Source organism: Antedon bifida, chromosome 4 (genome assembly GCF_963402885.1).
Source record: "Antedon bifida chromosome 4, ecAntBifi1.1, whole genome shotgun sequence".
In the NCBI taxonomy this organism is placed as follows: Eukaryota; Metazoa; Echinodermata; class Crinoidea; order Comatulida; family Antedonidae; genus Antedon; species Antedon bifida.
The window spans coordinates 32,270,180-32,297,891 of record NC_136229.1 but is presented as its reverse complement, the minus strand read 5'-3'; the positions used below and the strand labels follow the sequence as shown (position 1 = coordinate 32,297,891).

Below are 27,712 nucleotides of genomic sequence, written 5' to 3'. Positions count from 1 at the left end.
TGGCTTCCCTGATTGTGATGATGACTCAGACGAAAGAAACTGCTCAGAAGAAACTTGTTCAGGATTCCTGTGTGGAAACAATAACTGCATCGAAACAAGATGGGTGTGCGATGGATCTGATGACTGTTTAGATGATTCAGATGAGTCAGATGAGCAGTGTAGGGGATGTCCAGGGAAATACGAGTGTCCTGATCATTCATGTATTGATCTAACGTTTCAATGCGATGGTGATGACGATTGTAGGGGTGGTATTGACGAGTATGGTTGCTGAAGATGGACAATCAGACGACAAAGACAGGTCTCTCTAATATTAAATAGAACTGTCGTAAATTGAAAAAAAAAACTCTAAAAAAACATTTCAATCTTCTATCAACTAAAGCCGAAGTATAGTCATGTCCCGGGACCACACTCTAATAGTCAATACGAAAAAGTAGTTTAGGATGTAGAAATAGGAAAATGTTTGTTAATACAAAAGTGTAGGTTTATGCGAGAAATGACTTTGTGGTACATTCCAACTAGAGTCCTATGTCGGCACCTAGGCCTATACGTCATGAGGAGATTTCCTGAATGATCGCAATCAAAACGGTACTGGGTTTGGTCTACTAGCGTTTCTGCTCCCAAAAGTCATCCATTCATAGAAGCACTGATGAAGAAAGTCTATCTTATACCTCCATGGTCTATCCATGGAGGTTTTATTTTTTACCTCCATGGTCTATCCGTGGTCCTCCATGGTCCCTGGAAATTGCAGTTTACATTTAAATATGAAACGAAATGATAAGTCTACAGGACCAGCCCACCATGGTTGGGGTGGAGCTAAGAACATTTTGAAAATAGAGTTTTTCTTGCGTTGCGTCCTGAGAACCAAGAACCAAATTTTTAAAGATGCGCGTGACGTTTAGTTGTTTAGTTCTTTATTTTTATAGAACGGTAGTAAAGATTCTTCTTAAACCATAGAGGGCGTCATTGTACTAAAATAAACGCAGTCAAGCATTTAGTACTAAGAGCAGACAATTTCAGTTACTTAGCACGGAGTCACCATTGATTATTTGGTTGTTATGCCTTTCAGAAAATAACTCGGCCTAAAACTCACATGTTTTTATTTTTGTCCAGTACTTTCATTAACATTTCTAAACGATGACTTTCTTCAGCAAGACTTCAACGTTGCTTTTGACGTGTTTTATAGGATTTTTAGCTCTTCTTTTCAACTGTATTGCCATGTCTACAAATTATTGGACTTCAACAAATTTTCAAGGATCCGCTGAAATATACTACACGAGTAATAATTATTCTGATGTTTTTACAAGGCCTCTAATAAAAAACCGAGGACTCTGGAAATATTGTGAATTCGTTTATATTGCGCCCGTGCCCGTACCAACAAATGCTAGCTTAGTAGGGCAGCAGACCACACGAATTCCAGACCAACAAGGGCCAGACCCGGCGGTCTCACCTGAGCCTGGTATGTCTTTGAATTATAATAAAGGTGGTGGTGGTGGTGGAAACATTTCTTCAAATATTTTGGCCACTTCTAGTGGTGGTACGGGGGATGAAAGTAAGATTTGTTGTCGTAAAAGCTGTGCCTACGAGTCAGTTTTATCTGAAAAGTTTTAACTCAAAATTATTAATGTATTTAGTACATAAAACAAATTGTGTAATGGAGTTTTTTTTACTGCCAATATTAAAAAAAACTTTCACCTAAAACTGACAGAATCACAGTAAATTATGAATGGTGGTATTGTGAATTTTGTGGATTTAGTGAATGCTTGGTGGTGTATGCTTACATGTTAAGTACTGCAGTAATGTTGTTGTAATGTATGCTTATAGTTTTATAGATCATATTAATTCATTTTTTATTGTAATTGTTATGTCTGTGAACATTTATATGATCCATAGTATCCTCTACTGTATGAGTGTCAATTCTGTGTGTCGAAACACTGACAATGCCATAATTATACAGAAACTTATATAAAAGTATGAAAAAATCAGGAATAATTTGAGAATGAGAAAAAGCCACTAAAACCGAGATTTAAGCTCAGAACCTTTTCTATATTATATAATTTCTAGTATATTACTTGGTGGTTTCGAGTCAATAAAGTCAATGATGCCTGTCAAATTATATTATTATAACCAGCAGAAGATTCAAGATTTGTTTTCTCTCCATCCCCCTACTTTTCCTCCTTTTTTTACCAATTTTAACCTTTTAACTTTAAAATGACAATCTGTGTTATAATAATATAGATTTATAGCGACATACCACAAGAGTGCTCAAAGCGTGTTAACAAAAAAGAAATTAAATATAATACAATATCTGGCTTAATAATATGCACTGTCTTTCATAAACATTTTTGAAATATTTTAATTAGGTAATTGTATATTTTGTACTTATAATATGTACCTCACCTAGTCTGCCTTATCAGGAAGCAATGTAACAAAAATCAATAATTATTTCTACGCCTTTTACCTTGAAATTGCCAGAAGTCTTTCTTTCTTCCGTAATTAACAATTCAATATTGATAACATCGACAAAGGCCCTTCAGGGTTGTTTTAATGTTTAGGTTAAATGAAATGTATTGTAATGAAAAAATTATAGATTGGCAGTACTGTGTCAGTGTCTCAAGAAGAATATAATATTGAGTTGTTGCAATGGCGGCCAATGGCATCTGAACACTTCTTATCAGTGTGGAAAATATTGACAAATTAATAAACATATTTTATTATTATGTAATAAATTAATATATCTAATGATACTAATAATGTATGCTGAAAACTTTTAAAATTAAAATAAATGGTGGTGGTTTGTATTCTTGGATTTCATTTAACATCTATTATTGTCTACAAATACGGTTGCATTAGGTATAAATGGACATTAACTATAAAATCTTTGTTTATCTAGGTAGGTAAGTATGCAAGCACCATACTGACTTTGAGTATGAACCCACCCTGGATGAATACATCCCACTCGGCAAAATGTCAAGAGGTGTGAGCTTTTATTTGATTCGGGAAGCATGAATTTCCATGAAAATTTTAACTTTTTATATTTTCTTTTTTAGCGTATGAAGTATGTAAAAAGTATAACACAACAGTATACATTCCTGATGTCATTCCTGCACTGTGCCAGTCATATTATAACACATTGTTTCGTAAGTACTGGTTTTAGTAATTAAGTTCAAACTTAAGTGTATAAGCCCACCATTGTGGCTATACGTGTGTCTGAATCAAATGTGATGTTACCCAAAATGATACCTGTCACTTTGTAATATACTGTATGTAATGTAACAACATCTTTATATCAACTATTTTAACACTTTAATCATCTACTATTTAATGTTGATTGCAAGCCAGTCGTCAGCCTAGTTGAAACGATCTGTAATACACAAAGATCATACCCTAGGGTGCAACGGCAATTAAAATCACCTAGCGGCAAATCAATCCATTCACCAGCTTGAGATATCGTTGACTCGCGTCGCTCACCCTGGGCTTTCAATTACGCGTGTGTGTGTGTACAAACACGGCACGTGTTTGGTAATTGGATCCATGGACTGATTCCTTCGTGTGGAAGTACTCAGTTGGGAATGATAACATAAGATCAGCTGAGCTTTACTCTTGCGCTTGAACGCACAAGTTATCTTTTACGCTTGAACGCACAAATCATCTTTTGAAATGAAGTTGATAGTTATTGATCATTGATATCGTCATCATTTTCGTCGTGGTGAGAAGATGGCATGATTCGACGGAAGTAGATAACGAACGGTGGCTGATGGACATTGAATTTGTGCACAGTCAATAAAATCATTATCAGCCTTCTTATTAAACATTTATTATTATCAAAAAAAGAAAACTGCTAAGGGTGTACTGCTGAAAAAAGAATTGTTGCGCAATAGTAAAAAGAAATGTATTGTGAGAAAAAGTGTCCTGCTTTGTATAAAGTACAAAGTATACAAGAATAAATATAATCATTTAGGTATACACAAAATAGTGACTTAATCTACAATAGAGTTTAAAGGTGAGCTCTTTTACTTTAAAAGAATATATTGGTAATAATAAGAAATAAAATCTACAAAAAAAATAATGCTGAACACATGGCTAGATCTTTATTTGGATACAAATAAGCAAAACGCTGAATAAAATAAACGGTCAAAACCATGCTTTTGTAAACAAATAAAAGTACACTATTCCTTCATCATCAAAATCAAATTTAGAAAAAGATTAGATAAAATATTCTTAGCATTTCAATTTTTTCTTTAAAAAATTCTAGTTTATAACATCATTTTTGGCTTCATTAACTGCTTGACTGTAAATTGCCATATTTACAAGTTGTGTGAGAAATTCCCCCGGAAGCTAGCAATTATCCATCATTATTCTGTCACTTCACAGACAAATTCTGTTTCTAAACGTGAATGATTTATATATTCATTCAATTTTAATACACTACATGTGTTTTTTTTTATGATCTTTCGTGATGATTTTCTTGGTTCATCATATCGTTTTTAACTGTCCAATTATTTCCTCTTTTGTTTTCACCTCGTTTCCTACGCAACTTTAATTTATCATTATTGTTTCTATAAAGAACTACATTCCAATTTTCTTTTAAAAATTACGCAAATCAATATACCAATTTTACAAAGTTTGTTTCAAGAAAAGGGAACAATCTCTATTCAAAACACTAGGTTGTCAAAGGCATCTGAAAAGGTTGTCAGGTTGAAATCTTACCAACCGTACTGGTGGCCATGTCCATGATTTTATGTGTGAAGAAGAAGATTCTCACTTTTTTTCAAAAGTGATTAATTGTCTGTTCTCTCCTTCACTTTTTAAATGTACTATTGTTATAGTTTTTCATTATGGAATTTCAAGAATGGAGACCTGGAGACCTTACTAAATCCACCCTATTACACACATGTCCCTATGAATGCCTCTGTGGGATAGCCATTTAGATGTTTCTTCACGAGGACACATCACCAGCTATACCATCATCATAAACATTATAATATCTGTATGCTGTCACTAATTATACTACTAAAATGCACATCATGAAATATACCATTTTATACTACATTGAAATCATATGATACCATAGCAGAAAATTACAGAAACCCAGTATGGGACCACTGGCGCTGAAGACAGCTGATGTAAGAAAGGTCAGTTGTTTATCTAGTTGATTAGCGCATCATTATTCTGCTGTTCTGAAGTAAAACTGATAACGCTAACAAAAATCAGTCTTTTTTTCCCTTATTTTATAGTATAATTATAATAAAAAAATAATTAAAACATAGTTGATAAAAATTGAAATATTATTAGGATAAAAATTGAAATATTATTAGGATAAAAATTCAAATATTATTAGGATAAAAATTCAAATATTATTATGATACAAATTTAGAGGGAGAGGCAATTACAATAAAAATATTTACCAACATGAGAATGAAAGTTTAAAAATGTTAGTCTAGTTGCTGTTTACTCACCTTGGATCAACAGAAGAACAATTTTTCTTTAAACTAAATTTGGTCATTTTAAAAAGACAAAAGTCTAATATACAGCTTCAAAATTTGATGTGAGAGGTGACGTGAAAATTGACAATTTCTTATTTGGCCTCATTAAATTGATTGACTGATAATTTTTATTTTCCTTATATTAATTATAAGAAAAAGAAATGATGATTTTATGCAGAGTTAATAACAATTGGCTAAGTAAGCAGCAAGAGCTCTTTCAAAATCTTACTGTTTTTCAGTAGCAATAATCACAATCTAATAGGAATAGAATATATTTTCATTAATATCTAATATAGACGATTGGCAGTATGTTGGATTAACACGTTTGTTTGCTATCGATTGATTTATTTTCTCCAGGGAGTTGTTTAGATGTTGAGGTCAAACAATCGTGGTAATAATGCGATTCCAAAATTGTGTGTTAATTTCGTGGAGCGTGTCTATTGATGGATGTTGATTTAAATTGTATAGTAATTTCTCGATACTAGGCCTATATTGTATGCAATCAATTATCAAAAGCCCTGGGCTTACCCATCATTCATGGTTGGTTCGAAAGTCTTGTTTTCTACCTGAATTTTGAATAGTAAAAATAAATTGGATGCCATAAAATCCTTCAATAAAATCAGGTTTTGTGAGTCTAGTTGTTTGGGCGTTATTATTGACTGGTCCTCTTTCTTCAGTCTAATATGAATTAAATTCTTTGTTGTTTACTGTTATCACATCCAAAATATCCAGTTTAGGGTCTAGATTATGCAATAAGATTGGAATCATAAATTATTAATGCTTTGTTTTACAGCCTCCTAATGCTAAAATACTCTCTTTGAAATTTGCGAATTCCAATCTTTTTAATATGTAATAAAATTTTCAAATCATAATACTCGGTAATCACAAGTTTATTACGATAATCACAACCAGAATAGAATTCGCTGAGCTTTTTTCCGTGAAGCAATGCAAGGATTTAACATTGTATCAAATGCCCCAACGTTGTCACGTCAGTCACTATAAATAGTGATTAATGTCATTCAATGCTACTATGCATATTTAGCCAATGGAATCAATATATAGACAGTTTGTATCAAGCTAAAAGCAAAGTCATGTTATCACTACATTATAAACCTTTTTTCAAATTTGGAAAGTGGGAAAAACAGTTTTTCCCCATTTTAAAAGAACTTCCAATTAAGAGTTACCAGCAGCCTGAATGGTTAATTAAATTTTGAATTTTAAAGCAAAGGCTGTCTCCCAATCATTGTCTCTTCCTTGTGTTCATGTCACCTCACCTCACGTCTCTTCTCTTTTATCTTTCACATGTCACACCTTCAACTGTCCTCTTCTCTCTTTCCTTCTTATACAGATTTATACAATAATATGATATATAATAACAATTATAATGATAAATGAAAACTTATATAATGCTGGTATCCCCCACCCATGTGGAGCTCATGGTGCTTTGTGCATTAACAACATGCGAGTACATCAGCGAATAGCGACATCCTTAGGTTGGTCTTGAAATTGTTCAGACTAGTGGAGCATTTTTAAATGCTGTTGCTGGTAATATGTCATACTATCCTCCTCACACCCACATCTTGCCTCCTTTCCCATTTATCCTCACACTCGCATCTCATTCTCTGTCCCTAATGCACCCATAGAGATATCACCTATCCTCGTCACATTCATATCTCATTTTCTCTCTTTTCACCTATTAAAGATATCACCAATCCTCCTTTACACCCATATCTCATCTTCTCCTATCTTCACCCTTAGTGATATCACAAATCCTCCGTTACTACACCCATATCTCATCTTCTCCAATCTTCACCCATAGTGGTATCACCAATCCTCCTTTACTACACCCATATCTCATCTTCTCCTATCTTCACCCATAGAGATACACTTGACCTATCCTCTCCACTCTCTCGTTTTCTCCTCTCCTTCCACTATTTATATTTCTTCTTCCCTTTAAAAATAAGATTTATTATTGAGAATGATTTTTGTTGAAGAATATATTCTCATTATACGACTATATCATTAGCCTTGAAGTTGATTCTATAATAACTGAATTTCTTTCCAATAATCTTTATTTGATGCAATTGCATCTTGAAATGACTTTGTCAGGAAATTATCATATTTTTCAAATCAAAGATAATTTAAAAATACAATTCCTACAGAAGATTGCCAGTTAGTAGTAGGATTATGTGCTGATTATTTTCACTAAAGAAATATTATATATTTGTTGAATAAATTATGCAAATTAGCAACCTGACCCCAATATGATTTCAGACATTTGTAAGAGATGCTTTTATTTGAATTAGATGTTTTCCTTTTTACTCTATTGTCAATGTTCATTTATGTCATTATTTCATTGTTCAAGCGTGTTTCAATCTCTACTATTTTTCTGCGAAATACAGACATCTTTAGTGTTAGTTTTCTGAATAATTTCTAAATTATTATATCAAAATATTTTGTAAATCATTTGTAAGTTTATATTTTCAAGTTGTGGTGATCTGATTGATATGATTTTGTGTGAAAATAAAACACTCTCATACTCGGTTTTTCATGCTCTACTCCGACAATGATGTATCTTTGTTGCGTACCCTGTTGAACCCACAAATGTAAAAACAGCCCCACAAATGTGAAAAAAAGAGAGAGCTTTTCGGCCACAAATGTAAACAAAAAAATCCAAATCAAACTTAGTGCTAGGCCCAAACAATTTTGATCGAGTTAATGTTAATGTATTTATATACATTGTATTGAGTTGTTTCAATAATTGTGTGTTCACGATACGTCTGTTACGGTCGTCGTTAACGCGTTGGATTACAGTATATATCGTTAACGACGACCCTAACAGACGTATTGTGAACTCACAATTATTGAAACAACTCAATACAATCATGATATAATGATATACAAAATTGTTTGAGTAAAGCACTAAATTTGATTTGATTTTTTTTTTTACATTTGTGGGCGAAAAATTCTCTATTTTTTTTTACATTTGTGGCCGTTATCACATTTGTGGGCGATGGTCGTTTTCACATTTGTGGGCGCTGTTTATTACATTTGTGGGTGGTGCGTTTTCACATTTGTGGTTGTTTTCACATTTGTGGTTGTTTTCACATTTGTGGGTGATGCGTTTTCACATTTGTGGTTGTTTTCACAAATTGTGGGTGATGCGTTTTCACATTTGTGGTTGTTTTCACATTTGTGGGTTCAACATACCCTCCAAATATATTGTCCTTATTCTTGGCATGTCTATGAAAAAATTGAAAATGTCAACAGCAACTAGAAAATTTGTCAAAAACTTGCACAATAGAATTTTACTAATCTTCACTCAGTGAAGCGTATTTTGAATTTTGTTTGAATTGAATAAAAGTAGTACAATAAAATACTGCAATTGTTGTATAAAGGTTTTCTGCTATTTATATTTTAAACAAATTCATTGTGTTTCAAAAACACAATGCATTTGTTTAAAATATATCTGGTTTGGTTTGGTACAGTGACTTCCACCAAAAACTCTAAATCCGAAGGTCAGATATGTTTACTAGTTAGTGAAATATATAACTCAACATTGGAAAGCATGATTGACTTCATATTTATCTTCAATAAACTGTGCTTTATGAACTATTTATTTTAAAGAGCTACTTTATAAATACCATATGATATTTTTCCAGACTTAATTTGACATTTATGAAATTATTTAATTCTACTTATTTTGATAGGTTTGTCGTTGTTAGGCCGTTTGATTGTCCTGATACATAACACATGTTACATTACAAACATTCATTCTTGAAGAGAACAAATAGAGTTTGAATTCACATTGGCTTTCCTCATTTTTCAGAATTTGTGTTGAATTGATTTGGTTTTTATCAAAAATAGATTTACTCAATCATTTTGAATGTATTATTGCTATTTTCTAGCAACAAATGCTTATTAAAAAGTAATTTAATTGTCTGTTTTATCAGCTATTCATACACTAGTATCTTGCATATAGCTTGTTCCATATGTTTCTTTAGTTCTATCTATATTCCTTTGTGTACCTATAACCAATAGCATTTGTGTACCTATAACCAATAGCATTTGTGTACCTATAACCAATAGCATTTGTGTACCTATAACCAATAGCATTTGTGTACCTATAACCAATAGCATTTGTGTACCTATAACCAATAGCATTTCAAAGTACATGCTACACAGCTTTTGTATTTTAAATCTGAATTTTAACATCTATTTATAAATGTTAAAGCATCATGGTAAATAGGCTTCACTGTGAAATTAAATTACACGTTGTAGAACCATACATGAATGAAACACTTTTTCTCCCTTATTCAAAATGAATGTTTAATTATTTTATAATAATTTAATGCTTTTTTTACCCATACAGTATGAGAAATTTGGAAAATTATTTTATTTTTGGATACAACTAAACTAGATGGGTATGGAGATACACACAGTTTTCCATTTTTCAAATTCACTCTTTGCATATTTATGAAATAAATAGTCGTTGAAGTTAAAGAATCAAATTAATCAAAGTTGTGTCTATATATTAGGTTATTAGAGAGAATTAAAAAACTTTTTATCTACTTTACTTATGGCCTAGATTTGTCAAATGTTGATTTAGAAGGTATACAGTAGGTACTTAAGTTAACAAGTAATTTCATATTAATGTAATATGAGTAAGAATTCAAATTAAGTACTAATTATTAGAACATAAAAGTTTCCAAGAAGATCATTAAAATAATACCTCGCAGATGGCATAATCACAGAATGGAACATTGATACTAATAATGATATCAGGATTTAATTTCTCTTTTGTTGTTAAGGAAATTATTATCGACACACAAAAATTTCTTTCTGATAATTGTTAAGGGAAAGTCTGCGTATTTGATAAGTAGAGAATTATTCTATAATTACAAGTTATATATATAATGTTCTTTGCCTGTTGTGTTTATATATATACATGTATACATTTCATTTCTTGAATAATGTATGTTTAAATACAGTGCAGCATAACAACAGGTTTTTATCACAAAAATGTAAACTCATAAATTTGTCTACTTTGGATAAGAATAAATTATCGTTTCTAATATTGGATTTCTGAAAACATTTTGTAACACAGAAACATGCGTTGTAAATCTTCTAATTGCAGTATTATTACCAGAATTTTGAATTACTATTCTAAAATCCTTGCCACATGCTGGCAAGACCTGTTTGTATTGTTCAGGCCTTAAAAAACTGAATAAATAGCAAATCATATCAGCTGTTCAGTAACAGAAACCATGCATTTTATATTTGGAAAGCTCTCTATGTGTTTACGTAATGAAATTCACTATAGAACCAAAGTATTAATTGTTTAGGCATGGAGGTACAGTTTGAAATGGTTATTGTTTGTTTTTGCCATAGGAACTCCTAAAAAATATTTGAAAATAAGCAGCATTGGGTTAAAACTAAATACTAAGATACCATTTTTTCCCAACATAATAAAAAAATGGTATCTTAGTATTTAGTTTTAATAATGTGTCTGCCCAGTCTAATCATCATCTTTCTCATACAACTTGGAATCTCTACTACTGTATGCTTGAGCAAACACAGTAGGCCATATACATCTTCAGCCATCTGTTTTCTAATAATTAAATAATTAGGTAAAGTAAATATTCAAATAACACATCAGCCTGAACAAGTGTTAATTACGTTAATCAAACATGAATTATGAGGTCATACCTCCGTGTATCACACCCATCATATGATGCACAACATGATGTCACATAGGTCGTTATGCAATCAAATATCTTGAGGTTATGCGCATTCAATCTGATGTTTGAGACCAGCTGATAGATCAACTTGATGTACATCTACTATAAGGGCCTGTTTCTGCTGCATATGTCGAATAACTGCTCCTAAAAACCCTTTTAATTCAGCCGGTGATCATTTATAAAATGACAATTTGTTCAAGCGGTCAGACAAGTCTCTAAGATTGAAAGGACACCAAGTTGCGTAATCTATTCTACATCACAAAATAATTATTTAGTTTTTGCCCCTTACTATACGTTGTCATTATCCAGGCCATAGTTGGAGAAACAATGCAGTAAAAAAAAATGTCATAATTATTAAGTAAATATTATGATTAACCCATCGAAATTTCCTTTCCAAGCAATTAAGCATTCATGCTTCAAAAGTAGATTTTATGTGAAAGTTATTACGATCATGATGTGTACTTTATTACTTCAATATATTTGTAGAGTGTCGTATAAACATGCGTCTCGTTTAAATAAGACAAGTTAATTAAATGATTCACATCGTTCGTTACATACAGTATTCGTCAAATTGAGTTTGGGATAAAACCATTTTTAGTTAAGATGTTATCTGTTCTAGCGGGCAATGCATTATTTAAAGAGCACTTCCTATTTGTGTTTTTAAATTTATTTTCTTAATTTGACCATTTCTCTAATCTGTTAACAATGTACACTGTATGAGTGGTGAAAAAATAGCCCAGATTAAGTGTTGAATGAGCAAAGGATATAAACAATGGAAACACTTAAAAATATACTTGGATAAAATCAAATAAAAGTGATATCAAATAAAGAGACAGAACACATACTGGGAACACTTCTATCTATTTGATCATTTTCAGATTCTTTGAAATTACTCAATAAATAAAGTTGAAAATTAGAATAATTAAAGGAATAATATTGAAGAAAATTGTTAATGGCACACTGTAGCTACAGATCTCACAGACAAACTGACACAATATTATGTGCTATCATCTAAATTACATACTTATTTTAATCACCTTTTCATTATATCTTTCTTTGGTCGATATACCACTTGTTTGAATAATAAATTACATTATTTGAAGGATTTGTTATACCGTAATTATAATAATAAGAAAAGTGCTAAAGTCGATAAAGCTCTGTTAGAAATCATGAAATAGTACACATGATCACGTCATCGTTTAATTCTAAATTGTACTATTACTTAAAGAATCATTGTACTCACATTCAAATACTAACTGATGATGTGTTACGAATATATAAAATCTTCTTTATTGTCATGTTATAGCTTATATAATATTATATTTATAAATTTACGTTAACGTTAGTATTATATTAATTAATCATTTATCACCAGAATATATATATACAGGTGCAGTATTTCTTTTACAACAATTTCTATAAGTTTAATCATATGAAATATGTTGAGGAGAGCTCTTATTCAGGGCTCAAAATTCACCCTAGCAAACAAGCAATTTACCTTAATATTTCTTACTATAATAAAGTAAAGAGGCTTCAACTAGACATATCATACTGAAAAATAAGTTATAATTTTTCAAAAAATACAACCCCAAAACAATAGCTAGTTTAGCAAGCAACTACTTATTGTTTTTTAGTTGTAATTTTTGAAAAAGTAGAACTTAATTTTCAGTCTAGCAAAGTTACTTATTTGGTTCTCATTTTGCAAGTTAGATATCATACAACTAGCAACAAACTAATTTTTGCCTTTTTATATATGATATTAAAGTTTCTATTAACAACGTATTAAAGTTAATAACTTTTTATCCATATGGACATTTGCAAATGTTTAGCAGTAGATAATCTCCAAATGTTATTGCAATTATTCTCCCACTTAATGACAATCTATAGATCAGTGTTTACAAAATAATGACACACACATTGATGATCCAAATGTTTGTGAATCATTATAAATAATGTTTCATTTTAAATGAAACATTATTGCAATGTGTTGATAGTCACATTTGAACGGTTTTGAAGAGATAGCTGAAAACATATTTTTTATATAAACACAACTTTAACAAATTAGTAATCGAGAATCAAATATTTGACCAATTATTGACAGTTTGTTTAGGGTGCAGCTCTCCTACCCATCAAATGGTGTCAAGAATATCTCAACAATCAAAACCTTTTATATAGCAAATTCAATAGGATAAAATATTTATGATTTTGTGAAAATTTAGATATGAGAAAATCTGGTAGGGAGAACAGTCACCACAATATAGATTCACACGAGGATAAAGATATATAAATATTGGGTGGATGATCAGATCCAAGCAACTACTGAGAATCTTGAGATAGTTCTTAATTGTATGCACAATACAGTAAATATGATCTAATATACAAATATATCATGTAGACACACCAATGTGGTCACTCCCTATCTTGTCAACTTCTTTGATCACATAACATTGATTATTTGTGTTTCTTTCTTCACAGAAATGGAAAAAATGTCTGGCATTTGCCTATGTATTGCCATTGGTCTTCAGTTCTTTGGCGTCCTCAGCAGTTTCCAAGCCACATACACAATGTCCGTCACACTCTTTACAGACTGTGGTATAATGTTTCTTTTTGGAGGTAAGCTCTGTTCTGATAGTGTTCTGCCTGGTTAGGTTTTGAGTACTATAACTATTAACTTCAGGGTGGATTTAATAACTATGTCCTTTTATTCCACCGCTGATCTGTCACTGTTGATGTACTACGTTGTGGCAACTTGGAGAGGCCCTAATACTCTCACTCGGAAACCAAACAAGAAATATAGTGGAAAGTCATTCAACATTTTATCTTAATTTCCCAGTCATTAAAATAGTGGAGCATTTCGCATATCATTTGTATATAATATCATATTTGCATATCATAATTTATTTTCTTTTTTCAGCTGTTGCAGTCCTATTATCCACAAGTCTCTTCATAGTCACAATAACCTATGAGTACAACGAACAACCGCGTCAATACGTCGTGTTCCCGCAGGATTACAGCGTCATGTATCACTACTCGTTTTTTCTAGCCTGGAGTTCGTTCATCCTGACATCAACAGCTGGAACGTTTTACCTCTTAATTGCACGAGCCTTCAAAATGGAGACACTTCACGAAGTCCCGGTGGATAAAACGGTTCGACGAGACTCTACGTCTGTTAACTCACGGAATAAAACAAAAGCTTGAGTAGGATACTAAGTAAGAAGTTGCTGCGCCCTCAGTTTGAGGCTGTTCTTTCACGAAAAAGCTGCAAACAGAAACAACAAAATTTAAATAGAAATGTGGTATTTTTAAGTATTTCAACTAACGATTTTAATTAAAATTCATGTACATACATTAAACCTTAATACTATTTCTATTTGAAAAAAAAAACCTTTAGACCTAATACAAAGATATATAGTAGGCAGAGTGGTTGTTTCAAGTGATTTCAAGAATATTAGAGATCACTGGGAAAGCTTCTATTCAAGATATTTTGTTGTTGTGTGTGTTCTTGTTTGCCACTAGAACATAAAGTGCAATATAGAACTTAACTTAAACATTTATTACACAACATTTTTATGTGGTTAAAAAATGTAAATTGATAAAAGTGTAATTCTAAACATAGAAATAGCACATTTTTTGGGGGTTCACTGTTTACGAACCATCTTCACCTATCTTCGCGCTTTTATTTCCGAAGTGTGTGTTTTTTAAGCATACTTGACGAGTTCCCTCGATTGCAGTATTATCAATGTTGTAGCGAATGATTATGTTTTTTATAAATAACAAATTTAATTCCCCTTTAATTCAATACAAAAATCTATGGATAAAATATGTAACACAAGTCAAAAAACTACTTTAGTATGGATTAAACACACTTTATATGAATATTTCAGTTTAAATTTGATTTTATGATGATCATTGTGAATATAATAATGAAACTAAAGTTCTTAAAGAAAATAAAGAAAGAAATAGCATTAATACTCAATAACAAAAAAGTAGTTATATTAAACATCTCAAATTATTAAACAATTTATGAATAGCTAATTATACTTTCATATACTAGATGATAAATAATTTATCAGACCTAATTTGTTTATGCCTTTTATACCTTGTTATAAAGTACATAAATTTGTACAAACTCTATCTATAAAAGTATGGAAATTAAATTAATTAACTTATAAAATGAGGAAATAATGTCAAAATGAGAAAAAAAGCCTCACCCAACACGATTTGAACCCTGAATCTTCTTCTTGATATGCAATTGCCCTCTTACCATTAGATCACTAGGCTTTATGATTGGTTTAATATATATATATAAATTAATATACTAAAATTGTGTTTAATTTTTATAAAAATAAAATAAATTTGTTGGCGTAGAGGGATGTTTGTCTGTGACACACCTTGCATAGATGAGGGGTCAAACACGCAACCTTAGGTGTCCGATTCTTTTACTAGGAAGAATGCACTGCATATTTTTCTATACACTTTTCCATAGTAATTTCTGGTTGTTATATCAATATTTTGCCATTTATAGTGATGCAAATAGTTTACTCAATTAACCCATCCAATATATTAACATATTTAGCTTACATTTATAAAAACTAATATTTATTAACATGACATAATTTAAGTGCAATTTAATATAGTATTATTATATTTTGTATTATATGACATCATATGGCCATATTTGGTGTTTATAAATAACAATGTGTATTCATTAGGATTCTGTGACTAAGCTACTTATATATGTAGGTCTTGTTCAACCATCAATTTCCGATCCATAAAAGGCAAGTTCTGACTTTCCTGCAATTTGGAGAAAAGATGTCATTTAGGACAAATTTGTCATTTTTGTAATTAAAATTTACTAGAATGACTAATTAAGATCAAATTATTTTTTTTTTTACTAGGTTTTAAAAGTCTTTTTTATGAGACGGAGAGCCCCTTTTGGTGTCTGCCATTCTGATATGACCCTAATGTATCTCTGTAAAGGGGCTTTGACTTTAAAATAGCCTGGGACATCAAGACTAGAATAGAGAATAATTGCATGCCCGTTAAGCTTGGCTAATACAGTGTGTACTGCGTTGCTTTTCACTTGCATTATACAGCATTTAAACCACACAAACCATGCATTACATTTATCACTGGATTATGTACTGTAATATTTAACATTCATTTCTTGGTATCTTTATTTAGAACATCATCTAGTAATGGAAAGTCGTGTTTGTAATTGTTTGAAAATTGTATTGTCATTCACGAAAGAAGTACATTTGGTTTGCGTCCCTGATGAAATTGACGATCAATATCTTTGACTTACCGCCAGCCCCGAGACGTTCATCTATAACTGTGTACTTAATATTTGATCAATCATGTGATATTGATTTTCCGGTGTACTCGTTTGGTGTTAGATGCCTCGTACATTGATTAAATGTCCAAGATCGTCCTTTGTCATATCAAAAAGCCCTTATTTAAATTCAAGTGTTGCTATATTATTGAAGTAATTTTTCTCCTTTCTACATAGAAATATTTGAGATAGAATTGAAAGTAAGGAGAAGAGTAAACATACAAACTAGGACATCCTATAAACCTAATTTAAATATTATTTGTATAAAACTTTATATATGTAGGCCTATATTATATATATATAATATAATTAATACCTCTTCTTTCTGTATTTCGTAAACTTTATATAATATTATAAATAAACATTAAAATTTATTACAAAGACCAGGAGCAGGATTATTTAGAGAGTGCTAATATATGAATAATATTCTGTCAAAAATTGATATTTAAAAATATAGTTCTAACTTCATTTTACCTGTCTGCCCCTGGATATGGGGTAATTTAGCTAATTTAAACTATTGTTAAAATGTACTGCATAATCTCATAATTGGAATATTTTCATTCATTTATATGCAAGAAGCCAAACAAATTTGATTAGTAGCTTCGTGGGCTTCTGGGCTTACAATACAGTACAAATAATATGGTCAACTCAATAATAATCGGACAATATTGGGCTAGCCAAAATGACAGTTATTTTGAGAAAACATTTTTAATATTAGGCCTAGGACAGAATTTAGAACCTTTAGGGGCAATTGTTAACACCTTGCTCCGTATACTGTAACACACCATCTATATACAGTACCAGTGAAGGCAAACACTAGATTTAATGACTTGAATATCTCACTAAAGTGCAATTAATTAATACAACCACTCAAATACTGTATCTAAAAAGGTCACTTAATTATCTCAATTTGGGTTGTTTTTAAATTGTAGTAGAATATAGGCCTACATTAACATTGTCAAAAGGAATTATATTCCAGCATGATACTCAAAGCTCTAAACATGGTTTTCCATTGTTGTTTTTGGATGTAAAGGCATCAACTAATTGCATTTAAGGTCATTGTAGCTAACCAATCAATCTGTCATGCTCTGGGCAACCTGACTGTATCTTACCACCAATAAGTGGCTAGATATCGGACTTAATAGTCATAGTATAACTCCAACCTGTTTAACAGCTACAGCTATTTATACATTAATTAACATAGTTTTTAATTTAATTAAAAAGCACAGTAATTAGTATTTTGGTAATAAATATTGTAAATTATTTCATTCTTACCAATTTACATAACAAACAACATCTATAATGTACAGAAAAAAACTAAACAACATTAAAATAAAACATTATTTAAGATGTATTATTTAGATTAGGATATGGAGTATGGAGCTTATATGTAGACTTGCCCCCAAGCTGTATAACCGGTATTTGGACAAGTTTCAAAACCTAATTATCTAGTGAAATTGTATTTAAAACATTTCATTTGCAACATGTTTATTTTGGAAAAAAAAATGTACAAAGTTGACTTTGTTGTCGTATTATTAGGCAGTACAATTTGTTTGCTTCCTTAATCATCTCTCCATTCTCCACTTTCTTTTGGTCATCTAATTACTTCAGCTTTTATTTTCCAAGATTTTATAGCATGTTCCTTGTTTTGACAGGACACATTCCTTCCTTCTTCCAACATATACCATCATCAGTGACCTTAGAATAGGAATAATATCTTTCATCCATTAATTCCCTACAGGAGACCAGTTATATAACTGCAATTTTTTTTATTTATTTTTTTTATATTTCATATGCGACTTTGAGTAACTCACCAATTATAGGATGGATAAACTATTTAATAATTTATCATGCTTATAAAGTCTCATTTGAGGTTTAGGGAGTGGAGTTGAAAGAGTCGTGAGTTACAACCGTGGCACTAGGTTAGGATTGAACCCTGGACCTTGGGATTGGAGCTACAGCTCCACTACAATTATGGAATATTTTTACAAGAAATGCACCCACTCTGTACTTACTGTAATATCCATTCATTATTAAGGCCACAAACCTTATATTATTATTTTAAAACTTTTTTGTAAACACTAAAATTAACAATTCTATGCACAAAACTTTGTAATTAAATATATACAGACTTAGATTTTCTTTGTAAATAGTATACTCAATATTTTTCTCATGTTTTATAATAATGTTGTTTTCAATAATGAATGTATATACTTAATGTATAACCTATTTAATTTTTTGTATATATAAATGAATATATATAATATGTGTGTATGTGTAACAGTTTTCAATATACCGTGGCCCTAACTTTTTAAAATAGTTTTAAATCAAATATACGGTATATGTTTAGTTGGTTGTTACGGGATTTAACGATTGTTGGACGAAATGATCACACTTGGTCAGAAAAAAATAGACACAAGGAAAAAAATGTTTTCATTAGCAAAAAAATATATAAAAAATTTCCATAATAGTGTGTCTAACAACCATAATGGTATCAGTATAAAATAGAAATATAGATAGATTTAATTATGAGAAAGTTATTAAAAAAGTAACAAATTACCATTGATTGAAAAATATACACATGATGAATAAATATAAACGATTTATTAATATTACATAATAATACTAAAATACAAATAACACAACATTAACTATTGATAACTTGCAAATCCGCACTTCACAATAAAGAAAATAATTTGAACTTGAATAATTTTCTCTAAAAAAATATATGTCCATAATGTTGGTGATTAATATTTGACGTGATGTTCCACAATACATCTTTGTTTGTGTCACATTATGATCGGTAGTTGCGCTGTCTGATAAAAAAAATAACTATGTGCAAATATCACGCATGAGATCGACACGGTTATTTCACCTCAATAAGTCTGTCATTTCATGAAACTTGAATTGACAACCAATGATCATTATATATAATATGCAAATATTATTCTGTAATCCGATAGCTTCTAGTCAAATCAAATCTGAATGAGAATGTATATTTTTCTTTCTGTACTTCACAATATTGAAGTCTATTTAATCAGGTGCGGATTCAGCATTATAGATTAGGGGGCTAAATATTTCATAAATGATAAAAATGATCCGTCGGGTTGCAGAAAAATAAAAATAGTTGTTATTTTATTTTAAAGAGACTGTAAAAGCCTGTTTAGCCTTCGCCTAAATCCGCGCCTGTTAATGTTGGTTAACTGGAAACCAGTTGGTTAACTGAACACCAATTGGTTAACTGGACTACAGTTGGTTTACTGGAAACCAGATGGTTAACTGAACACCAATTGGTTAACTGGACTACAGTTAGTTCACTGGATTACAGTTGGTTAACTGTAAACCAGTAGGTTAATTGGACTACAGTTGGTTAACTGGATTACAATTGGTTAACTGGAAACCAGTTGGTTAACTGGAAACCAGTTGGTTAACTGAACACCAATTGGTTAACTGGACTACAGTTGGTTTACTGGATTACCTGTTGGTTAGCTGGAAACCGGTTTGTTAACTGAACACCAATTGGTTAACTGGAATTTTGTATGCTATATTTTTTGTGTTTTTTAAAAATTTATTTATTATTGACGTAATAATTCATTGATATTTCTTAATTCAGATTCTTTTTGTAAAAATTCAACTATTTATTTGCAGGTCTTATCAGCTAATGCAAAAGAGGATTTTGAACAAATAAATATTTGCTATATAGGTAACTTCCCTTTTTTTTTTATCCAATTCGAGAAAATAAATAAGTACAAATATTGATAGTACTTTCTATATTTCACAAATGCTCTGTTTGCTTACTTAAGATTATTTTATTGGGATCCAAGTGAAATTTTTCAAAAAAAAAATATTCGCTTGTTTTTATGCATAATGTTAAAATTGTACAGCAAGTAGTTCTGCTTTAAAATATCTTTTAATAAAAAAAATGAAATTTAAACATTGTTTCTTGTGGTTTTAACTTTATAACTTGCCTTTTAATGAAATTTGTTCACAAGATATGGTTAAGCTTTCATTGTATTTGACAGGTTTTCGTTGAATGTTCAATACAAACAATAAATAAGAATGATGCTAATTATGTAAAATCCTTGACAACATCATTCAGACTCCTTATCTTTATAAAAATAGCTGATGACTCCTCAGCTTGCTATGATTCACCATAAAGGTGATCCACCTCGCATGATCGCTCATCATCACTCAATTACCATGGCAACACACTGTCTCCCTAGGATATTTAAACCTATGTTATTGATCGCTTCTTGTTGAGTCGTCTCGCTGCTTTTGGCATTTGTGCCTGCTCAGTGAAGTGTAACATGACGTGCATATGTACTTCTGATATTAGACTCGGTCAGGTGAGGCGACTATAAATCGCATTTTGAATGGCAAATGTAAATGATAAAATTCATAATTTATACTTACATAATTTCAAAACATGCTTGTAAAATATTGACTCGTCCACACATGACATTTTATGATTTTTTATAACAAATGATCTTTAAATTTTAAATCGAAAAGAGATACAGTCAAGGCAAAGGCATATTAAATGCAGAAATAAACAAAAAGGAAAGAAAAGGAAATCTATAAGTTTTCCTGAGTAAAAATTTGGTCTGTTGAAATGTTTCTGGACTTTTTTTGGATACAGATTGTGATAAAGTATAAAACATTTTCCCTAATGATTGATTGAACTATTCATGAAAAACGGAACACAATTCTCCTGGTTGCCTCTCGCCCCTCTCTCGCCACTCTCTCCCTTCCCCTCTTTTGCCCCCATCCCTAAAAGCATTACAGTTACACTACCGTACACACCGTGGCTGTCGTATTCCATTTTGGATATGTCCAACAAACGGTGGGCTTACATATGAACCCGTGAGTAAGTATGGTTACTACAAAGAATGGCTAAAACTGTTAATTTGAGTGAGTCAAATGGCTGATCGGTTAAGGCAGGGCACCGTTTACCGTACCTAAACAATATTGGCAAGGGGTCGAGGCCGACTCGCTCTTATTTCTACAATAACTATAACTGACTATAAACTGTAGGTATAAAGACATAAAATAAAACGATATAAAAAAATGTCTATATATTTCAAAGATGGCAATGGTTATGGGGTAATACATTGGCTCAAAATGGGCTTAAATCTGAATCCGTATATAAATGGTACATTATATATTTTCAATGGATATTTTAGCTGATAACTCATGGCATTTTTCTTATAATGAAGAAATGACACTTAGTTTAAAAACGATTATCCGTATACACTGAATGAAATTGAGCCAATATAGACTGACAGCCTACAGGAACGAATTTCAATTCTATAGCTATCGCCCGTGGCAATCATACATTTTAATCTTGCAAATAATATGGGTTTGCGTACATTGCTATGGTAACGTTCTTGATACCCAACAACAGATATTTTAATATTTATTATTTAAAATAGATATTATAATTCTTATACATTGATAAGATAATTTATCCTTTATTATCATGAAGTCATTCAAATCATATATGTATACAATATTAACATTATGTTTTAATTATTTGTTTAATTTTTATTTATTATTTAAGTTTCAAGAGGCAGTTGTACATTTTTTTTTCTTTTCCAAAAACAAAACATAACTACAAGATTAGCAAATTTGTGTAAAAAAATATATAAAATATGGCTTGAATTATTTTCTTAAAAAAAGAATTAATTTTGTGTTGCCTTTTGGCAGACAACTACAATAATTTGATCATGGAAGTATACAAACAGGGGCAGATCCAGAATTATAAATTAGATAAATATTTTATAAATGTTAAAAACGATCCGTCAGGTTGCAGATAAATAAAAATAATCATTCATTATCACATTTCGCTCCCGCCTAAATCCGCGCCTGACATAATATCTGAATGATTTTATGTAAGATATTCGGTTCAGGAGATTCTAATTTGTATTCTTTTCTATTGACTTAATTCATGTAGTGTGTTTTTCTTTGTATTCCATATTTGTTATGTAATGTATGCATTGGTAATAATATAAATACAACTCATAATGTAGTTGTAGGTTATTAACCATATTGAGGGCAGGATTACAATGAAAGTGTAGCAACTTAAGTTTTGTTGACAAAAGATACATAAATTACACTTTCAACCTTTTTTTGTGTCCTTTCTTTTTTTACCCCTTGGTGTCATACTGTTTATATTTTACCCATTTTATCATAGTTTATTAATGTTTATATATGTGACAAGCAAGACAATTTTCAAGGCCAGAGTGCTTGACGGAATATGTGTAGCCCTCAGAACCTAAACTATTAATATATATATTTATTTAGAGAAGGTTGATCCCGCAGACCAGCTGAATTTGCAGACCATCTGAACCCACAGACCAGCTGAACTCGCAGACCAGCTGAACCTGCAGACCAACTGATCCTGCAGACCATCTGAACCTTAGTTTGGTATTTATATTTGTCTTCAAACTGAGGAAATTCGGATTAGGCCCTCCACGGACCCAATGCAGTGCCTACCAGATCAGCACACTGGGAGATGATACCCTACTCTTTGCGAAACGTGCACTATGTACATGGGACCAACGGCTTTATGTCCCATCTGAAGGATACAGTTAATATGGTACAGATAGGCTTGAACCCATGCCTATCACATGCTAGTCCGATATTCATTACACCGTCACTCTTCAGTATATACAGCACCCGCCACGATTCCAGACAGTCTCCCATCCAGAATGCAACCGGGCCCAACATTGCTTAACTTTGGTGATCTGATGAGAACCGATGTTTCAATGCTGTATGGTCGTAGTTTTCTAGATTATTTTTGTAGACACACTGTTATAGCAAATGAAGTTTTTATTGCAAATGTATTTATAAATGTCAAAATGTAAATTTTGCAAGTACACTACCTTTAATAGTTTTTATACTTTTAACTAAAATAAATCATAAACAACTGTTTACTTTACTATTTATACAAATAAAATTACAGTATTTAGAAACAATAAATAGAACCATACACATTTAGCATAAGTGCACACTTACTCATTACAAAAGATTACATGCAGATGTATATACAATAATACCGTGGTGGCACCATAACAAATGACGTTCATTTCAGACTGCATCTTGATGCCTGTACATCATATGAACTGCATAAGAAAACCTTTGTGTTGTTATTTCATCATTTTTACACTTTTAAAGACGTTAAGTTCAAGATATTAGTATGGGACGTGCAATTTGGAAACACAATTAGTAATTAGTTTTTCAAATAACTGCACGTTTAAAATATAAAGAAGCGTTATTTAATTCTTATTTGGAATAGACTAATCATTCCCACTCGCATAAGTAGGTACTGTAGTTTTAGCTTTATAATTAATCATTCTTATACACAATTTTTTATTTGACTAAATCTTAGTACTCATTTATACTTCAGTAAAAAGGCGAGAGATAATTTTAAAATTTTAAAAGTCCAAAGTTAATTGGTAAATGCAGCTGCTACTTGCCAATTGAATAAATGGCAGACAGTGCAAGATGCTCACCTTCATTCTGAAGGGTAGTTGGTTCTAATCATGTTATGGTCATAGTGATTGTTTTATCTCTACAATATTTTATTTACAATTAAATTGATGGATATTACTATGTATCTTCTTACGACTCTTCCATTGGACTTTGCGATTGCGACTCCATCATTTTAGATATCATGTCTGTAATGTCTGTGTGGCCCATATCGTTAGCCAAGTCCAGCGGGGTTATTCCTGCCATACTAGCCTGCACGTCTGCACCAGCTTCTATCAACAATTGACAGACATCTTTATGGCCTAATAAAAAAGAAATTTTACATGATTACTTACACCATAATATTTGCTTTTTGCTTAAATATTTTATTATTAAACTTTAATTTTTTTTTTAATGTATCAAATTCTAGGTATGATTCTCCTGGTATAGTTAAACTGTCAAATGCCAATTTTACTTTGTCCTTTTAAGCCTACCTCCTATTTCAAGGAGATGGGCTCACAAGTAAGAACCTTGGCTCCCGCATAGGTCTTTCTATTAGATTTTAAAAACCCAGGCCCCACAAATCTATAATTAAAGGAAGTTTTAGTTGTTTAATTCCTAAAGATTTGTCTAGACTCTCAAACTAGTTTGACAAAAAAGTGTGATGTGCCAAAATATGGTAGTGATATGCCCAAATATGGTAGTGATATGACATCATCATGTCCATATATGGGCAATATCACGTTTGTCACATAAAGTTTGATAGTAAAGACAGAGCTTTATAACACTTGTACCTTGCATTACAGCCAGGTGGAGTGGTGTAGCGTCATCACATTTATCGTTCTTGCAGTTCACGTTTGTATTTCCTTTCTCCAGTAGTAAACGCACTATTGACACGCTGCCCATGTTGGCAGCAGTATGAAGCGCCATGTTACCAGAGTCGGCCGGACTGTTTATGTCGGGCCTTGGCTTCACCTGCAAATATAAAAAACAGAATTTAACTATATATGTTTGTTGCGTATTGTTTTTCAATGTATGTTTTTTACAGGCTCTGCCTTTGTTGTATGTCTGCCATCTTGTATTTTTGTTTATTTTTATGGAAATAAAGTGAGCTGATAAAGTGATTTATATACGAGATACAGTAATGTCAATTTGATATCAAATTTTGACAAAAAATGTGTAAGAATAATAAATTGAGAATTTGATGAGGGGTTTATCAACATACAATTCATAAAACAGTTTGGTTTAGGCATTGATTTTAAAGGATATGAAAAATTGTGTTTATAGTAGTATTTTGATGTGTATTCGTAATCCAGGTCAGGCCTATTACATTACAATTCTCAGCACCCAAACCCCACCCCAACCTGCCCCTTCCATGGGCCTGTACATTATTTACTCCTGCATACCTTGGTAAGCAGGTACAACAGAGCAGTTTCCTGGTTCTTGGTGACCGCTTCAAACACCAGTGACCGTTTCTGAGTATCCAACACATCTGCTGAAATCTTATTAGCTTTGAAATAATAATGTAGAAAATGCACGTATCCCAGACCAGTTGCGACAAATACCCTTTGAGCAGCGGTATCTTTAGATCGTTCTTCAATTGGTGTAACATCGGTGTTCGAATCTCCGATTAACCTACGGTAAAAATTAACCGCTGCAGTCCAGATATTTAATAAAGCAAACGCCCTCGTTGCCAGCATCCATTGTGCAAATTTACGATTTCTTGTCGATATTTTTACATCTGTAAGCAGCTCTTTGTACGCAGCAGTTCTGTCGGAAGTAAGCGTATCTAAAATGTCAAGGAATATATACGGTCCACGAAGAGTACACAACCTTGTCGGATACTCGCGTACAACTGCGGAAACCAACTTGCTTAAATCAGTCAACTTTACTTTTTGTTGTTCGATTCCTGATTGAAACGCAAATCTAAGTTCATCATTGATTATCCCAATTTCCAGTTCATACAGATCTAGTTTCTGTCTGTCAGGTATTTTTTGAAGCCAAAAATTTGCAAAATGGACAAAGTTGTAATTATTGTGACACCATGACGATAACTCATTTACCAATTGGTTTGCACGTTTTAAAAAAGATTCAACGCAACTTTCATCCATATACTCAAGTACGTTGTCAAAGTTACCAGTAGACGATAGAGGGCGGGCTTCATCACTATTAATTGACCTTGATAAGGATGACTGAACAGGTGGTAGTGGTTTTTTAGCTAACTTGAAATCATTCAGATGATTAGACTCATTTTGCTTTGAACCACTGATTTTTCCAGAAAACTGATTTTCTGCTTTTTTAAACTTAAGTTTAGTTTGCTTTGCAGAAGAGGGTGGTTTTGGAACTATAGTAGTATTGATTCCACGATTCACTTTTGCTGAATTTTCTCGTAGAGTCGTTGTACCATCTGATAAAATGCTCATTGAACTAAATGGACGGACTAAGCTTTCATCATCACTATACTCTTCATCACTTTCACGGATTGTCAACCGTGAAACGCAAACAAGTTCTCGTAAATCTTTTACACTCCGTGACATCTTGTTTTGTTGAATCAAAATGTACAATTGCATGCATTCAATTCAGATTGTTCTTGCTTTCTGTCTGCTAACAAGTGTGTTGTCTGAACATTTAATGTCAAGCTAGAGCTGGCTGCTGTTGAACATGGAACTGCATATCCAGTGGGATAACAAAGCTGATAGCAACCCACAGAGGCAGGTGTATGCGACACGTGTATGCAAATTTGAAAAAGAATACAAGTGTACGTGTTATAACTTGCCGACAATTTAAATATTTAATAAAATAAGTCATTATTTTGGTTTTATCTCGGTACCATCTAAGTAGGGCACATTAGAAGAATCTGTGGAGCAAATATGAAAGTAATTTGTTAGTACGCAATACAACTACTTTTGGTTCATTCTATTTATATATGAACTGAAGAGAATCGAACATTCCAGATATTGTTACCAACAGAACAGAGACCTTCCCCTACTCTATACATATAGAAAGCTGGGCCTAAATCTACTCTAGCTACTCTAAGGCTAGCCGTTCCTTCTAGACTTATCTATTATAACAAGAATTTCAACTCATATCAGATCTCTGATTACTACCGGATAGATAGGCCTACACTACCTTTTATTTAGGCCTACGCCTAGCCTAAATTTAAAAGAAAGGGCTAGGCCCCTAGGCTAGAGGCCTAACTATCTCTAAGAGCCTTGGCCTAGCTAGGTAGTTAGGTCTGGCCCTCTACTCTAGCCTAGTACTAGGTTAGGGCTATCCCCCCTTACTTTAGCCTAGCCTGCTTATAAAATAGGCCCAGGGCCTAGGCTTGCTAGGCCTAGCTAGTAGGGGAGAGTCTGACTGAGAGAGGTTTAGGCCTAGGCCTAGGGCCTAGCTAGCTAGCTAGAGCTAGACTAATCTATAAGCTTGGCGTTAGGCTAGGCTTTAGTTAGGCCTAATAATAAATATATTTAAGAAATAGTTAAGTAATATTTACGATTACGATTATAAATCAAATTCGTAATTAAATTCGATCAGGCGTAGGCCTAGGCCCACTACCACCGTACCACAGGGGGAGAGAGGGAAATGCCAAACAAAAATGTTGTTAATGTCGTCGAAAATTGATAGAGGGCGGTAACTTACCAAAACATGTTTTGAGAGTTGAGAATTTAGAGCGCGCTCTGTGACTGTGA

General features: G+C 32.0%; 2 protein-coding genes and 1 long non-coding RNA gene across 5 annotated transcripts in view; 1 reads left to right on the top strand and 2 right to left on the bottom strand.

The window, feature by feature from the left end:
* Positions 1 to 27,712, bottom strand: part of LOC144840897 (uncharacterized) — a 53,062-nt gene that overhangs the window by 4,391 nt on the left and 20,959 nt on the right. Inside the window, exon 1 of one of the 2 annotated variants that reach the window (XR_013611971.1) lies at positions 1,091 to 1,196. The exons of the other annotated variant lie outside the window; for it this stretch is intronic. This is a non-coding gene — a long non-coding RNA (uncharacterized LOC144840897). Of the gene's footprint in view, positions 1 to 1,090; positions 1,197 to 27,712 lie in introns of those variants that run through there. 2 annotated transcript variants of the gene reach the window in all.
* Positions 997 to 15,102, top strand: LOC144840886 (uncharacterized). Of its 2 annotated transcripts, none has more exons than XM_078696967.1 (4): positions 997 to 1,456; positions 3,048 to 3,137; positions 13,700 to 13,837; positions 14,139 to 15,102. In XM_078696967.1, the coding sequence occupies exons 1-4, from the start codon at positions 1,135 to 1,137 to the stop codon at positions 14,420 to 14,422; spliced, it is 834 nt and encodes a 277-aa protein (XP_078553093.1). In that variant the 5' UTR covers positions 997 to 1,134; the 3' UTR covers positions 14,423 to 15,102. The 2 variants fall into 2 exon arrangements, with proteins under 2 accessions (XP_078553093.1, XP_078553092.1); XM_078696966.1 differs by having other exon boundaries at positions 998 to 1,549.
* LOC144840875 (uncharacterized) lies at positions 12,508 to 27,627 on the bottom strand. Its single transcript, XM_078696950.1, has 5 exons — positions 27,517 to 27,627; positions 25,430 to 26,880; positions 24,818 to 24,998; positions 24,181 to 24,346; positions 12,508 to 12,517 (listed from the first exon to the last, which is right to left on the bottom strand). The coding sequence occupies exons 2-5, from the start codon at positions 26,591 to 26,593 to the stop codon at positions 12,514 to 12,516; spliced, it is 1,515 nt and encodes a 504-aa protein (XP_078553076.1). The 5' UTR covers positions 26,594 to 26,880; positions 27,517 to 27,627; the 3' UTR covers positions 12,508 to 12,513.

Bases quoted from the DNA above. Each gene is read 5' to 3' on its own strand.
- LOC144840886 (XM_078696966.1), top strand. From the start codon at position 1,135: ATGACTTTCTTCAGCAAGACTTCAACGTTGCTTTTGACGTGTTTTATA. The intron at 1,550-3,047 runs GTAAGATTTGTT...TTTCTTTTTTAG, and splicing joins TGGTGGTACGGGGGATGAAA to CGTATGAAGTATGTAAAAAG. The intron at 3,138-13,699 runs GTAAGTACTGGT...CTTTCTTCACAG, and splicing joins ATATTATAACACATTGTTTC to AAATGGAAAAAATGTCTGGC.
- LOC144840875 (XM_078696950.1), bottom strand. From the start codon at position 26,593: ATGCAATTGTACATTTTGATTCAACAAAACAAGATGTCACGGAGTGTA. The intron at 24,999-25,429 runs GTATGCAGGAGT...TTATATTTGCAG, and splicing joins TGTTGTACCTGCTTACCAAG to GTGAAGCCAAGGCCCGACAT. The intron at 24,347-24,817 runs GTACAAGTGTTA...CTTTTTTATTAG, and splicing joins CCACCTGGCTGTAATGCAAG to GCCATAAAGATGTCTGTCAA.